The sequence below is a fragment of the Andrena cerasifolii genome, chromosome 16 (assembly GCF_050908995.1).
Source record: "Andrena cerasifolii isolate SP2316 chromosome 16, iyAndCera1_principal, whole genome shotgun sequence".
NCBI lineage: Eukaryota > Metazoa > Arthropoda > Insecta > Hymenoptera > Andrenidae > Andrena > Andrena cerasifolii.
In genome coordinates this window covers 3,630,701-3,647,420 of record NC_135133.1, presented here as the reverse complement: position 1 = coordinate 3,647,420, position 16,720 = coordinate 3,630,701, and the positions used below count along the sequence as shown (strand labels likewise).

The 16,720-nt window shown below is 49.9% G+C and overlaps 1 protein-coding gene and 1 long non-coding RNA gene across 3 annotated transcripts in view; one reads left to right on the top strand and one right to left on the bottom strand.

Annotated features, from left to right (window-relative positions):
* Positions 1–16,720, bottom strand: part of Vn (membrane-bound neuregulin protein vein) — a 276,994-nt gene that overhangs the window by 97,976 nt on the left and 162,298 nt on the right. For both annotated transcript variants that reach the window (XR_013087358.1, XM_076829034.1), the window contains exon 2: positions 4,675–4,837. Coding sequence is in view for 1 of the 2 variants with exons in the window: in XM_076829034.1 (XP_076685149.1) it covers positions 4,675–4,837 (163 nt within the window). In the remaining variant the exon portion in view is untranslated. The remainder of the gene's footprint in view (positions 1–4,674; positions 4,838–16,720) is intronic.
* LOC143377586 (uncharacterized) overlaps positions 1–16,720 on the top strand; it is a 96,835-nt gene that overhangs the window by 62,411 nt on the left and 17,704 nt on the right. The gene's annotated exons all lie outside the window — the stretch shown is intronic.

The window sequence follows — 16,720 nt, the reverse complement described above, 5'->3', positions numbered from 1 at the left end:
CGGTGGTTGTGGCTGGCAATTATTCCGAAATTATCACGTTCGTGCGTCGCCGTTACGTACAACCGTGTTCCCGGGCGTTTATTATCCGGCCGGCAGTAGTTATCTCGCTAATTTGTCATCCGTAAGTACCGGCGGGGTAAGCCGGCTGACAAAAGTGCACAGTCGCGCGAGAGCCCTTATCGAGAGTGCTTCCGCGACGTTCTTTGCGCCCCCTCGCCCGTAAATTAACGGGTAAATGTTATAATTGCGAGGAGCTGCACGCTCCGGTCGACTGAATCGCAGCCCCGAAAGACGCTCGCCCAATGAATTTTAATTTCCTCCCGTCCCCTCCTGCTCCCCCAACCCCTAAACCCTTCGCGAGCCGACGCTGCTCCGTTTCGTACTAAATCCATTCGCAGCAGAGGTTGATCGTCGATTAGCCTGCTACGAGCATTCCCGTAGCATTCCCCTCAACAGGTACACGTAGAAATTTCGAGACGTCAGCCGCTAGCTCGTCAAAAACGGACTACCCTCTGTATCGATTTTCAACCCCTCGAACCGCCGCGGATGGTTGATTGGCGTTGAACGCATTACTTAATGGTCGTTTGGGGCTTGATTTATCGGCTCGCATTTCCTCGTTAGCCAGCGAGGCAACGTCCTTTGCGGTTCGATCCAGCGAAGCCGAGGCAAGGGGACGGTCTTTTCGGGCGCGATAGGAAAGCACTTAAAAGTTCGTCTCGTCGAGGAAAATGAGAAATCGTCCCCTTGACCGTCAAAGGAAGACTTCGCCCTTTCTTTTCCATTCGGGCGTTCAATCGACTCGCCTTTCCCTCGCAGACTTGTCCCTCGAGCATCTCGTCGATCTCATCGAGCTTCTAGTCGGGCGAAAAAGTCGCTGCTCTCGCTCGCTTATTACTTTAATTTGATTGACGCGAAATTTCAGTGGAAAGTGTCGCGCTCCCCTTCCGTCCTCTTCTATCCTCCGATAGCGCAACAGTATCTTATCGATGCCCTTGGCGAAGTTCCACACTTTAGCCAGAGAAGCAGACGGGGAAAGAGAAACCGAAGGATGTTCCATTACGAGAGACATCAAAGCTCCCCGAAGCTTGCCGGTGTTCAAAGAGGAGCCCTGAATGCCCTCGACTCGTTGCCCGCGTCTTCGAGGATCTCGATACGCGGTGCGGATCGTGGAGCGCGATCTCGGTACCCTCGATCTCTTAAAATTCCTCCATCAAGGAACTCGGGCTGCTGCAAGATAACGTTCTCAAGGTACCGAACTACCCAAAGGAGTCCACGATGGCCGCGGAGAATGCCGGTGCATCTCGCGAGGTGATTTCATGCTCGCGGGGGATCGAAGGACACGAAAATCTCGCGAACGCGTTTGATTTTACGAGGTGGTTACGTGTTTAAAGCCGAACGACCGCGTTCCAAGTGGCTGCACCGCGGACAGTAATTGAAAATTACGGTGGAGCACGCGTCGGCCGTCTGCGAGGTTGTCGGCTTTCTCTTTTATGATTTTATGGAGCTTGAGGGCGGTTCCATGAACGTGTCGCGCCCAGCCACACAGCCGATGGAGAAGTTTTCGATCGAACGATGCAATTAATTTCCATCTCGTTTCCCTCGGTTCCCTCGTCCTCTCGCTTTTTTTTTCCACGATCCAGCTGCAAGTTTCCCGGCGATCTGTCGATTAATTTACAGCGAAAGGGGGCGATGGAGCGCTGATGGACGATATGGAATCGACTCGAGCGTCTTTCGGCAATAAGTTGTATTAATGGCAGACGAGAATTCGCGACGAACGTTTCGCGAATACCTGCTCGCGTTGCACCGGTTTCGTTGGGGACCGGCTCGGGCGGGGCGAGGACCTTCTCGCGTGTGTCGTATCGATTAATTAATTACGAGTGGGTTCATTGAAAGCTCCGCAAAAATTCCGCTCGTAGGTAGGTCTCGTCGAACAAATAGCCCCATCATAGTGTTCGTTCTTCCTCCTCTCTTTTTTACGCGACGCGCTCTCGGGGCTTTCGCCCAGCCCGCACGCGAAAAAACGGAAAACCCATTTTTCGGTCTCTAATTACTCAGGAGTGTTCGTTAAAAATTCTATAATAACCCCCCATCGGCGCGGAGTGGTACTTTTCCATCGATTCGCCGGCGTTTGTAATTCCGTCGAATCACTTTCATTGCACCGCCCCCACTAATTACAAAAAGTTAATCTCCCCTCGCAAACTTCGCGTCCTTGGAATTGTAAATCCGAGGGTAGGTTAGGGCGGCTGGCCGAGGATGGAAGCGGCGTTGCCTGCGTTATTAAGCCTGAGAGTGCGGAAAATACGGAAAACAGGGGAAACGGAGAGCCGCGGCGAGTGGGAAAGGTCGGAAATCGGAGACTCTCGTGAAAAAAGGCAAGAAAGGAAGGAAAAGCTTCAGGGTTTCCATTAGGGCCGGGACTGTTTGTCGAATTTTTCGGTATTCGAGTACTCGAATACTTCAGTTGCTCAATTATTTGGCGAATATTATTATTATTATTATTATTTCGACGGGAGAACCCTTTAGAATACAAAGCTTGAACAATTTAGTACAATAAATATATATAAAATAACGTAACATAAACAGAAAAAATAAAATAAAACGGAAAATATAAAGTAACGAGAAAAACTGAGCCCAAATTAATGAGATGGTAGTCTCCTAAGTACCAGAGTCCTAAACGAGGCGAAGGAGGTTAAGAAAATATCTAATTCTGCAGGGCACTGGTTTAGCTCCTCCATAGCACGATTAATGGGATCGGCAGAGTAATAATGATATTTTGGGACTCGGGATACAAAAAGGGGTCTCAGACGCAGTGACCGTTGCGGAGCGTGAAAACAAATCCTTGCAACAAGCTCTTGACAATTAATCTGACCGTGGAAAACTTAGTAGATGAATAGTAGGTCCGAACAAACACGACGGTCGCTCAGAGTATGAAGCCTCGTTTTTATTAAGGCTGAGCCGAATATAATTCGAATATCCAAGTATTCGAATATAATTCGAATATCCAAGTATTCGAATATAATTCGAATATCCAAGTATTCGAATATAATTCGAATATCCATTATTCGAATATTTAAGTATTCGATTAGTATGGTGTGAATTATAAATCAAGTTCTTTAGGTTCATTTGTCAGGGTGAAATCTCATAAGCTAATTTTGACGTACTTCACACCATACTATTCGAATAAATCAGTATTCGAATAATAACATTCGGATACTCAAATATTCGAAGTTTATTCGTAGCATTCGAATACTTGTAAAATATTCGAATATTAAATTATTCGAATAATCCCAGCCCTAGTTTCCATGCCTAGCGCGCTGAAGACACAGGAGCGAGAAAGCGGCGCGCACACGCACGCGCGTCTGCCACACGAATACCTACATCATGTTTAAAGAGTGGCAGCGGCGAAACGAGAGTCTTGCCAACAGTTGAGTCATCAGCGAGGAGGGCCGGCTCTTTCGCTATAATCGTTCCTCCGTGGATAGTAAATCCGGCCGAAAGGCCGTCTGAAATTATTACGGCTCGCAGGGCCGTGCAGCCTCCGCGCGGAGCCACGGCGCGCGGCATTCCGCGAGAGATTTACAAACTGCCAATCGCCTTAACGCCCTCGACACGTGCTCGCCACCCAAACGATTCCTCCACCCGTCTCTCAATCTTTCGTCGCGATTTCGTGGCTCGTCTGCCGGCAAAAGGGAGCGAGATCCAAGCGGGAGGCGCTCAGCCGAGAACTGCCGGAGACCCACCGAGACGCGAAGATGTCGCGATATCCGAGGGGAACCGTTTGATATCCCCGCCGCGGCGGAACGAGGCGGCTGAAAGCTTCCGAGCCGGCTGGAATCTTTTCCAGCCGTGAATTCCAGTATCGAATGAGGGCCGACAGCCGGGCAATAAGAGAATCGCGGGGCTGTAATAACGGCGATTATGTCGTTAGGATCGATTGCACGGCGGCACGCGACACCCGGGCCAGAAATCGATGTCGCGCGAGTATTATTCTTGGCAACGGTATCAGAAGCTTCGACCGCTGCGATCAGGGGGGGGAGAGGATGACGAACGAGGAGAAAGGAAGCGGCGAAAGTTCGCGACTCGTGCAACGAAATCGGTGCCAAACACGAAGCGGCTTCGTTAACTGGGCATTAATGTATGTATAAGTTGGAATCCTCTTTCCACTCGGGAACACCCCTCATTACAACGTCCCTTTACACGTTCAACCGATGAGGCGGTGGAACGTTTTTCCTCGTTAAATTCTTTTCGCCCAATGAAACCCGTAATTCCCGCGTCTCGCGAGTGTAAAAATAGCAAGCACCGCCGTTCCGAGTTCCAGCGTCCATTAAGAGCAGCCCGGTGGCACTCTAAACGTACGTTCCCCGCAAATGATAAGTTCCCGCGCTCCGAACGAGTCATTATTCGAACGCTTTCCCGCGGCGCGGCACGGATCGACGATGGAACACACGTGACCGTTTTTCAGAACTCCCCCCCCTGCGAAATTGTTTAACCGCACCCCGCTTTTTTCGCTCATGAATACTAATCGCCAGCGAGATTAGCGATTGCCGCGTATCCCCGGCCTGGCTCACTCTTCTCACTCCTCGGAGAAAGTCGCAGGTTCCTTGCACGTGACAGGCAGGGAAAGGGAGGGCATTAAGAGGAGAGAAATCAGGAGTCATAAAAGTTGTCACTCACCGTTTGTGTTGAATCCTGAGGCCTCTGCGGGGGTGCAGCGGTATCCCGTCTTTCAGCCAGTGCACCCTCGGGGGCGGGGAGCCCCTCGTCCGGCAAACTAGCTTCACTCTTTCTCGTAACCTCGCTATCGAGTCCCTGAGCTCGGACAACGTCACCTCCCTCACTGAAATCAGACATACCGTCGGTTAGAATCGTCGCCAAGCGATTCATATAATTCGCCGGATTACGCAGAACCACCGACGATATCGCGGCCAATAAGCGGGGTAATGCGATTATCCCATCGCCGCGGTGAATCTCACCGCGGAATCTGCGCCGTCCAAAGAGAATTCTTAAAGCGGCCACTTCCGAACTTTCCCCACCAAGTACGTGTCCCGAAGTTTCGAGAAAACTTCCGGGCGGAATCCAGCCGGAGTTTTAATAAACTTTTCGAGAGGCGTGCTTCTCGCTGCCGAGAGAAACGACTCTATGAAGCAATACGTGTCTTAAGAGGAACGATCTCCATCAGGGAAGGAACGCTCGCGTTCGGGCGAAGGATTTTAGAGGGCTCTGCCTATTGATTCCGTCGAACGGATTGCGCCTCGATCTACGAAAAGGGAATGGACGTGTTCGATTATCGAGAGGGTTAGAACGACTTTGAAGACTGATCGTCTCAGTGCCTAACACACGCTCAGGCGCGTCAATGACGTGGGAATATTCGCGGTAACTTCCTCGAAGATGGTATGGCGCAGCGGGCTATTTGGTTAAAATATGATAGGAGGGAGGCGGCGTGTTCGCGGTGGTAACGGAGAAAAGAGGTTCCGGGGAATTTGCTATGGATGCGTGAGCATGTTCTGAGAAGGGTGAAGAAGGTACCTCGCTGATAAGGTACCTGGAAACACTTGTCGGTGCACGTGATGCAGGCAGACAACTTTAGAGGAAGTTACTGCGAGGATCAGCACCAGAATAATATCGTGGAAGACGAAGTCCTTAACCTTATTAGCCCTATTCGCAAGCAGAAGCTTTCCAAGCCGGTATTGTACCACGAGATCAGGAGGATCCAGCGTGGCTAATTCGATGTGCTTCCTTCTTATCAGACACAATATGTGCCCATTACTAGTCTCATTGAAATCGACTGGTATCGAGATCAAGCGGCTGAATGATAGAAACGTGGAATACGGGGCAGGAAAGGATGTTGGGCAGAAGGAATCCTCTACCTTGCCATCGTATTATTTCCACGAGAAATATCGGTCGCTTCGGTCGTCGCTAACAGGGATATTCAATGAAGATATTCCATTATGTCCACCGGCGAGGTCATAGAAGAGGAATAATAAGTCTGCGCGACTTTGTGGGCCAGTCGCGCACACACTCTGGATGCCACTACGTTCTGCCGGAGCTGAACAATCGAGTGAATGCGCCGCCAGGGACTTTCCGATGCGACTCTTTCTGATCTACCCGTCTCGTTCGCGCTGTCGTTATTAGCGTTGCCGTGTCCCTGCAGATAGTACACCGAGCTAAATAAACCACACTCTTCGCTGTTGCGAGACAGCCACCCCGCCGCGGTTCGCTGGGTCACCCGCCACTAACTCGTCCTCTCTCAAAGCACCCTGCTCTTCCGACCCACATGCAGACACCCCCTGTACGGAGGCCGCTCTTGAAGCAGATCCTAAGAGTCACGTACGCTTTTCGAAACGCTACACCCACGTAAACATTCGCGCTCGCTCGAACGGAGCCGAGGCACTTCGCTCGTCCCGCTCGACAAGTTTACCTAGCCATAGTCGAAGGTGTCTACTATCGGACTAGACCACTACAAAGTGAACTCGTTGGACGCTGTGAAATTTGTAAGGTCTGTTGAAAGTGCTGGAAAAACCGTCCCCCCGCCCCTTGGGCGAGCGGCAGTTTTGACTAGCGTGCTCGGCGTAATTACAGCATTCCCCTCGGGAGCCGAAATGCGACGCTCGAATTATCCAGGACGTTCCGCGTCGCAACGAGAACGCCTCGGGCAGTTAATACGTTTCCATCAATGTCGTCGTCGCCGCGCAGCGAAACTTACCGTCCCGGCTACGTATTCGCTATGTGTTCGGCGCATGGTATTCCCGAATAGCGTCGCGGCTCTGCGGATTCGCCTCCTCGTCCCGCTCGCGTCAGCCCCTATCTCGCAGGCAGAGTCTCGAGATTTGACGGTTTAAGATTCCACGAGCCGAGGCACGCGACTTGGTCATTTTCGCTGGAGATCCCACCCTCTCGAAGCGGTGATCAATCCGCGCTACGACTTTACAAGGCAAATGGCGAGAGGAAACGTACGAGCGTTTCCCGTTCAGCCGCTGGGTAGCGGCAAGACGAACAGCCGTCCGTCCATCACCAGCAACGAGTAGAAACTAAAAACCGCGGAAGGTGGAAGAAGGAGACTTTTCGCGTCTCCGCGGAGGCGCCTGTAACTGACCTTTCATGGCGGAGGGCGATTTTTCTTCCCTCTGGCTCTAGTAACCCCGGTCATCGGCAACTCGCAGCCGGACTCGACCCCTGCCACGTTTCCGCGACGGTCACAGCCCAATTCCAGCATAAATTCGAGCCTGGAGAACCGGTGGCTCGATCGAGCCTCCCGCGAGTGCCATTTAAATTTGAATTTCGGCGTCAGCTCGCCACGGCTAATCGTTAAACGACGTTTCGCAGTGAGGACCGCACGCGGCCTCCGGCATCATGGGAATACCGTGAATATCCGCCTTTCGGCTCCCCGCGCACGCCGCGCCCCGCCCGCCTCCTCCTCCCTTTTATCTTTTCTCTTGCTCGTTTCGCGTCCACCCCCTGCTTCGTACGCGGCCCTCTCCGTCTCTCCCCCGGTTTTTCTCCCGTTCGTTTCGCGCCCACGCCCGTACGTGCCCGCACCCACGTAACCGGTTAATAACGAATAGGCCAGCGTGCTGGGAATCAGACGCGAAATCCTCTTCCCTCGAAGTGAATTTCAGGCATCGTCCGCGCCGGCTCGCTAGCTTTCGGCCGCTCTCGCTGGGACGCGTAAAAGCACTTTAGCTATGGGCCAGTCGAATTAATATCCCCGCAACTTAATCCGACCGGCAACTGCGCGCGACAGTTCTGCTTTTTTAATCCCCCTCGCCGCCCACAAGTCGGGATGAATCGTTAAGTGGAAACCGGTGGCCGCGAGGCGAAAAATTGCGCCGTATAATGCGCCGCTGATGGATTCCCTGGACTCCGAGGATAACTTGGCCGATTCCTTCGGAAAACTCTGCCGGGGGAAACGGCCGCGGCCTCTCGGCGAGCTTCGAATACTTCCTGGGATGTCGCTGCTTGAGCAGATTATGCAAATTATGCTTCGAGTCGGAGGCAATTTCGCGAGCAATACTTCGCCAGCCACTTTTTCCAGCCCCTCCGCCCCGGGGGCTGAGTATACTGCGCCCCGCTGGGTAATATCAAATTGTTAAGGGGAGTACAAACACGGGGAGCGCGCCGCAGTATCGTCGTAATATAAATGCAACGGGATCTTTTACGACACAACAGTTGATTCAGCGGCGCTCGCCGAATCGTTGACCTCTTCCACTGCGATCCCCAGCCGCGCGTATGATCGACGGGAATCGTCGCGAACTTGTCCCCTTCCCTCGGCAAAAGCGGCAGAGAGTAGAGTTCGCTGTCGAGCTCGTTTCTTTCGCAGCCTGCAGAGTGCCGGAGCTCGATGCGTTGACTCGTACTACTTGCCCTCTTCCAGCGATACCTCTGCATACTTCTGAGAAGCTTGTCGCGATAAAAGTCGCAGGATTTCTTTCCGCCTCGGTGCGAGACCGCCTCGATGCACTCCAGATTCGCCGTGTCGGGCCCCCATCGATCCGAATCGCGGGTGGGGGTTGGAGGGAGAGCAGAGACGCTGGAAGGAAAAAGCGACGCGGAGAGTCTGTCGGATGGCGTGTCACGGCTTGCTACGAGGGATGAAACATGCTGAGCGACCGGCAAAGAGAGCGGCGGGGTTGATTAATGAACACGTCGCCGAAAGAGCGAAATAACAAATAGCGCGTTGCCACGTTGCCCCCGGGCTGACGCGATGGCGGCCGTCGTTCGGCCCGGGGTGGAAACGAGGGCTGCGGCGACCGGCCACGCTGGTTGCTTGATTCATAGTTCCCGCGGTGCACCGACGGCTTGTGACGAGGCGCAACGTCGTGTTAAGCATACGACCCTAGCCCCTACGACCCTCGCCTCCTTCATCCCCCGTCGATAATTGATTGTCTCGCACCCCCCGAGTCATCGATGCGCTTCGTTTCTATTTTATTCTCTGCTGTAGATGGTGGCAGCCACCGATTATTTCCCTTCGAGATCAAGCGCGATCGTTTCTCTGTAAGTGGAATACTCGGGGGCTGCGATTCGTCGAGACAAGGGGCGAAAAAGAACCTCGACTCGCCGACAAGCAACACGTTTAATACTTCATTCCCTCGGTTAGCTTTACGCGTTACACGGGGCTGCTTTTATCGAAACGTTTAAAGTAAAGGGCGCTCGACTATCGCGCCATTATGTAATTTCCGCGAAATCTTTTAGCCGCCGGCGTGTTGGAAACGCGTTTCGCCGGGGGCTAGATACGGGCCTGAAAATGTAGCGTTTCTATATCGGTATCGTGCCATCGTCGACAACCCACTCTGTGTATCATGACGGTGCACGCGACGTCAAACCCGACGCAAAATCGTCCCTACTCTCTCTCTCTCTCTCTCTCCCTCTCTCTCAGTTCTTCCAACCCTCTGTTTCTCTTCAGACCGAAATGTTACGTCGATCGAGAGATTTGCACGCCGTTTGTTCGTACGCGTGCTCGTCGATATTCAAATCGACGCCGTCGATCGCTCTCTGTTATTATGAGTAACGTGCTCGCGCTTCATCGGCGCTTCCGCGTCCGACGGCTTCAAACAATCGTGATCGTCGGATTTGTCATCGCTTCGGCATTAAATCTTCGTTTCTCTGCACATATCTACCTCCGGAAGATGAAAGCACGACGGATTATTAGAGAACCCTTTCCTCAAAGAAAGGCTAACGAACCCGCGCAATTGCTAAGATCCTCGAAGGACGCTCGCGCATCATCGGCAACACGACGTTGTGCGTTTGCACAATGTGAGGCTAATAGTTTTCAGTTCACAGCTAGTTTGGAGAACGCTCCGTGTTATTCGGCCCCTAATCGACAGTGCACAGCCGATTACCGATTGATCTCGACAAACATTTAATCGCGGTCAATGACGCGGAAGTGGATGGTCCTTTTTCATTCGCCCCCTCCGCTCTTATCAAATTAATTGGCCGCGCGCAGCTCGGTGTCGATATCGCCCCTTTTCCTTCGCCGTTCCTCCCGCCGTGGCTCGAGCTATCTCGACCACCGTCGATCCCGATTCGTTTCAGCCAATCGCTGATGATATTTGGGTAATTTGTCTGTCGTTGCGCGCGGAGCCGAGGAATCGCGCACGCGATTCCAGTCGATCGGGCGATCATTTTTGCCCGCAGGCGGATCGATTCGAACGCGAACAGTCGCGCGGGGTCGTTAGCGGGAAAATTAAACGGCGCCCGGGGAAAAGTTGCCTGATTTGTTCTCGGTAATTCACGAACTTGCCTACTAACCGTAAAATTCGGCCAACTTTTCCGGGAATGGCCAGAACTCCTTGCTCGTTCGTTACTCTCGCCGGATCGTACGTACAGCCGCGAGAGTAGCGTAAATGGTGGAGGGCGCGAAACACCTCTCGGTCGTTCTTTACGCCTCTCGATCGAGGAGAATTTCTTGCTCGATGTCGGTCAGCGCTATCGTTCAAAGGGACTCGAAGGCTTCCGGTGAAGCAACCGAGCCCTGCAATTAATTACTGCGACATCTTTGCTCCGCCGATTATCAATAATAATGGGCCCGGAGTGGGTGTTGTTTCGAAGTTCGGGGGAGAAGTTTAATCGAGACGGCACTCGGGAACTTTGGGCAGGGGGCTGCGAGCCAAAGGCCGATTAATTTCCGACCTTTCGTCCTCTCTATGAGAGACATTCCGCGCAACGAGCCCACTGCTCGCTTAACTGGCAAACGAAGTACGTAAGAAGATTACAAGTATTCGATAGGCATTAATTGCTACTTCCTTTAATTAGATGCGCAGCATCGATGCATCGCTTGTCCAAAGCATCGTTACGATCTCTCATTCCTCCACCGTTTCCAGATTCATTCAACGATGTATTTGCATATTTCTCTGTAACTCAGGAGTTGACTGTTATGTTAAGGGGTCATTCCGGTTAGCGCGCCGATAAATTCAACGATTTTCAGGAATTTATTGCGACCAAAATAATTATAGTAATGGAATAAAACCTTTTTCTGTTTATTAAACTGCATTTCTACAGTAAATAAAAATTTTAAAGGTAATAAAATTACTGCTTTTAAAATGCTTTTGAAAGCGTTCTTGACGACATGTTTAAAAATTCATGCCTCGCTCGTGAAGGCGATTTCAGCTGTCAGACTTATCTGAACCCAAAAATTCAAACAGATTCTTGATCAGTATGACTGTCGCTAACGCTCGGACTATAATTAGTGACTTATCTTAAAAATTAACAAAATGGCGGGCAAAGTGCAAGCAAATTGCTTTCGGCTTCTGTCGTTTGCTATTTTCGATTTTAAATGTAAGTTAGACTCAATGAATATACTTGGTTGTAGTTCCTGCGAGAGTCACAGGTGTGCAGAATAAACAGTAAAATCTATAAAGCAATCGGTTCGATAGATTTTGAGATTTTATCTTCACGATGTGAAAAAATGACGTTTCGAGAAAAACGCGTCCAAAGTTTTCATGTATAGAGGCCGAGGGTTAGCCGAGGGGAAGCTAAAATAATTAGAATTTTTCTATGAAAATTTAACAGTACATGCTTGAGGAGATGTACTTTCGAAAAATGTTTAAAGAAGGAATCGATTTTTTCAACCCGTCTTACCGGAATGACCCCTTAACTTAAGGGATCGCCAGCAGGAAGCAGGCAGTAGGTACAATTTTCATCGACCTCTCTCCACTATCTCGCAGAGAGGAGGTCGAGGAAGGCGATGCAACTTCTTGTCCTGGAGTTTTTCTTTCTAATCGCACCAGCGTCGGGCACGCGCGTTAACGAGACGACGAGCCTTTATCCTTATTCCGGTTTCATTCTCAGAGGCTATCGATTAAGAGTGACGCGAGCGCAGCAGACATGGTATACTGTAATGAGAATAGTGTCGAAGCGCCTCATTCGTCTCGGCCGTTTCCGCGGGTTGTCCCCCGCTTTTAACGGTCTTTCTGCTCGTTCCGCGAGGAACGTCGATGCCCCAGAATCCTTTGGTCGTCGGGGGTGCTTCCCGACGTTTGGACGCGCGACTAGACGGGCCGAATCGCGCGTTAATTAAAACGCAGCCCAGCTCGGCTGGCTTTACGGCCACGCTTTATCGCGTTAATCAAGCGGGAGCAACGGGGGCGGCTCGACTTTAGGGGCCAATTCGGGGATAAGGTCGACGGAAGAGTCCGGATCGACGTTTGCTTTATTGCGCCAATAAAGCAGCGTCGTGTATGCAAGTTTAGAAGACACGAGAAACAAAGGGTATTAGGAGCGTAAGGGAGGTGGAGTCCTGCGGTTTCCGGCAGCGCCTCGCAAATATTGCGGTTCCCTTTGTCGGGGGGTGATTCCACGCGTCGCCTGTCCCTCTAACCGCTCCCCTCGTTTAAGGGGGCCGTCTCACTGGGCCTTGAAGTGTGTGCGTACGCTCACACAAGCTAGGAAAAGCGTGTACATATACGCAACGTAGTAAACAAACCGTTTCAACCAACTTTCGTCCTGGAATCGGCACGAGGGAAGTTTTTGAGGGTATAGTTGCTACCAGTGGGCATTCGTGCAGGGTGGTCTGGTGCGTTTGAACGCTAATAAGCATCGTACGTTGAATTAATAATGAATTTATGAATCGTGTACTGTGACAGACTCGAGAAATGACAGAATGAGGCTTCAAGGATTCTCTGTCACCGGCGCTGATGGTATATTCGTGCCATCTACCATCAGAACCGGTGGAAGTCCAAACTAGCCGATAAATGTAGGAAATACATAGTCGCCAATACGTATTGAGAATCGTATCGCGTTGTTGCTGCATTTCCCCTATTACTATTTTGTCATCAGAGAAGCTTGAATGAATCACGGTGAATAAAGAAATAAACTCAAATAAAAGATACTTTATGTTTAGTCGTTATTCGAAGCTTCGAATAGCACGATTTATCTTTATTCCAAACACCACGGATGAATAAATTTATTTGAAGTGAATTTATTCGACGGCGAAAGATAATTTTTTTTTATATGAAGAACGTTTATTCGAACCGTCGATAAGGTTTTCATCTTTATCCTTAGTTTATTCGACTTTTATTCGAAGGCTTCGAACAACTTTCGGCAGCGTGTTTATCCGAATCGGCGCGATCTCTCTTCGAGCCGAGGACTTGAGCTGCTGCTCGGCTCGAAAGGTATACAGTGTTGCTTGTAGTGGTTTATGTATTAATAAAATGTAAAACGTAACGTTTTCAGTAACATACTGCTGAGATTTTCCAGACTAAAATGAGTTCAAACACGGTATAAATCGGGTTATTTCTAGAACTGCACTAGATAATTAAATATAAATGAAACATTTCTAATCTAATAATGCTAAAAAATAAGTTGGTTAAATTTGAGTTGCCAGATTTGAACCATGCAAATAAAATCCAAGCTGAATAAAATAAAATCGTTTAAAAATAATCCGATTTATACCGTGTTTAAATTCATTTTCATCTGGAAAATCTCAGCAGTATGTTACTGAAACGTTCATGCCGATACGATAGAAAATGTGAAAGTTTTACATTCTATTAAAACAAACAAAATAAACAATCATTGAACAATCATTATATTTTTTTCACAAATAAATATAAATATTGCACAGCATGAAAGAAGATAATAAGAATTGCGAAGCTTAGAAGGGATATTGATACGCAAATTAGTATAGGTTTCATCCAGAGATGGGCATTATAAATTATTGAAATAAACTATCAAATTAAAGAGACATTATCTTTATTCGTCGTCGAATAAAAATAACCCAGATTTAGTTTTACTTGAAACGCCACAGATGAATCAGTTTATTCGACGGTAATTCATCCGTCGGCCACAAATAATTTGTTTAATCGAAGGACTTCGTTCTTGAGGTCCCCCGAAGCTCGAGCCGAGCGAAATTGTATCGCTCATCAAGAAACAGAATTTCTTTAGTTTTCATCTTATCAATATCAAAGTGATTCTGCCGATTAAATTGACAGAAAATAATTTAAATCGGACTGTTTCGAACGAAACGGGCTTTCAATTCTGCAAATAAATTTTACGTGTAACATCGTGAATAACGATAGTTCAAATGGTGTCAGGTTTGGTATCTTTCCCTCTTTCCTTCTTACACTCTCGGACCTCTCTATCTTTCATTATTGCTACGTTCAGCGAGGCTCTGACGCTAGACGCAGCTCTCGTGCTGTATTCCTTCAAGACTTCTCGATAAAAAGATAGAACTCTGTGGCAACAGCGCGGCAGAGACAGAGAGAACAGAACATGTGGCAACTATGCGTACAAAATTTATCTACCCAGAGTACCGGGAGATGTCACCTCTGTACAAGTTGTTTTTACCGACCGCGGTAGTTTCATTAGGGTCCGTTTGTTTACTGGGGACGCTTCGATCGATTCGGACCATAACAAAAATGAGACGGCCCCCTTAAACGAACAGGCTAACCACCCTTTGACGAAGGGGAAAGACTACCTTGCTCTGTGACGCTTCTTTTCCAGGGGGATTACTCTCGCCGAGGAAATGTGCGTCTCGAGTTTCCCCCTAACTTTTAACGAGTCCGCCTTCCAAGTAAACCCGTTTGATGAACCTTTAAAAGAAAAACTCCGCGAGTGATCCGGCTAAAATAAATCGTGCCCGTTAAACAGTCGTAAACGTAAAGGGCCAATCGTCCCTCGCAACCCTTTCCCTCGAGCGTCCCTTGGATCTGTCGCGCCGCGACAACGATACGCGTGTACGGCAATAAACCTCTCCAACGAGCTACCAGCCGGGCGAATTTTTTCCGCGCTGCGATACGTATAACGCCGCCTTTTATTTCGCCGCGGTTCATAAAGCCGGGGCGGTTAATTTGTCGAAGCGGGACGCTCCTTGTCGCGCTGGGATTGAGCTATCGTCATCAACACGAACGGCCCGGCGACCCGCCGGGCTCCATGAATTAGTTACGAGTCCCTGATGTTAGTTTCGAAGCTACGAGGATCCCGCGGCGACGGGGAATTTCGTGGCGGTCGCGATCGGCGCAGATAGAAATCTCGCACGTGGATGGCTCGCGGGAGTGGATCGCGCGATTTTATAATAATCGGAGAGGCGCCCCCGCTATCTGGCGATTTACGAGCCTGCTCGGGGCGGGTTCGCGCATGAAAAATGGAAGGCGAAACTCGCTATGCGCGGACGGCAGTCGGAGATGAGCGTAGCGATTGCGAGCGTTTAAAAGGGCGAGAGAGAATTTTCATTTGGCCGTTACACTGGCTCGCGTTCAAGATAGAAATTACTCGGTGTAATTGGCATCGATCTGTCCCGTCGCTCTGAATTTCCTTCGCGACGGAGGAATTCAATCGGCCCCTGGGGGAGGGTGGGGGGGGGGCAGCTTTATTTGGTTTCCCAGCCGGGAAATCGACAAGCAACAGACTCGATCGACAACCATTGTAATTTCAATCAAATGGATCGCGCGCGTCTCTCCATTTTGCCGCGATGAAAGGTTCCCAGGATGGCGTCGCCTCGCTCGCCTCGATTTATTACCCCCACCCGCATAACACACCCTTTTTCACCGTTCCGTCGACCGCTGTCGATTCTCGTTTAACAGCGACGGATTCGCCCGCGAGGTTAATCCGACGCGTCGCCGCGACACGGGCGCCGCGGCGCGGCCCTTAATTTTATAATAATTCGCCGGCAATTTTTCATCCGACAATTTACGACCGCCGGCGTGCTCTCGCGTTTGCGACAAAAAAAAGGGAGGAGACGAGAGAGGAAAATAAAAACAGAGGGGAGAACGGGGAGGGGGAGGGGAGGGGCGGAGGAGCGTAGCGGCGCGGGGAAAAAGAGGCGAAAAAGGAAGGGGTCGGTGGTGGTTGCGGCGTTGGTGGATGGCGCGGGGCCGAGGGTCGCGCATAACTGTAGCGCGACGTTCGATAAATTGCCCCCAGCTTCTTTTTAGTCTGCCGCGATATTTTATTTACCAGGAGAATGTATCTCTGGCGCGCGCGTGCCGCGGGAATCGGTTTGAAACCGGGCTTTGCCCGGGAGCCTAGCTATTGGCCGAGAGTTGGGGGATATTTCCCGAGCACCTTGTCCACCGCAATCCACCCCCTGCAGTATTACCCTCGAAAATCCTATATTCGGCCGCGGAGCACATTAGCGCGCGGAAGCCAATTAAAAATTCACCGAATAGCCGTTTGGAAAGGTACAGCTTAAAGTGGCTGGTTACTAACCGGGCTCGGACGAAATTTGCTTATCGATTTACTTATCGGATAGACGCCAGACTAGTAAATTCCATCTACGTAGAAGGAAATGGCAGCGAATAATACAATACGTAATTACGTATACTCTAAACGAGGCAGCATTAAACCGAGGAGTCCAATCTGGACGATGCACCTACTTACGCGCATATAGACACAGCGGTCGATAATTTCGTTCATCTCGGAAACCGGAGTGTTACCCAATTCGGAAAACGATCGAGCATTCTGTGAATGGACGACGCTGGAAATTCGGATGAATAAGTATAATCTCCGTTTAAAGGGGGAAACCACTGTGACGGTCGAAAATAAAGGATATTTTTCAAGGCGTTCTTTTATAATGAAATGTAACTTTCTGCGGAAAATCTTTATTGCAAATTGAAAATACGTATATTTAACTAATATTTCATGCGTCTAGATTGAAATTTTTTTGGGAAGTATGGCCACAGCATACGATAACGTTAAGCTGTGTAAAACAAATTACAAAACGAGCGGTCGTGTAAACTATCCAACATTTGCCCTGAATTGAAAAATATTAATTTTTAAAGAAATGGCGAAC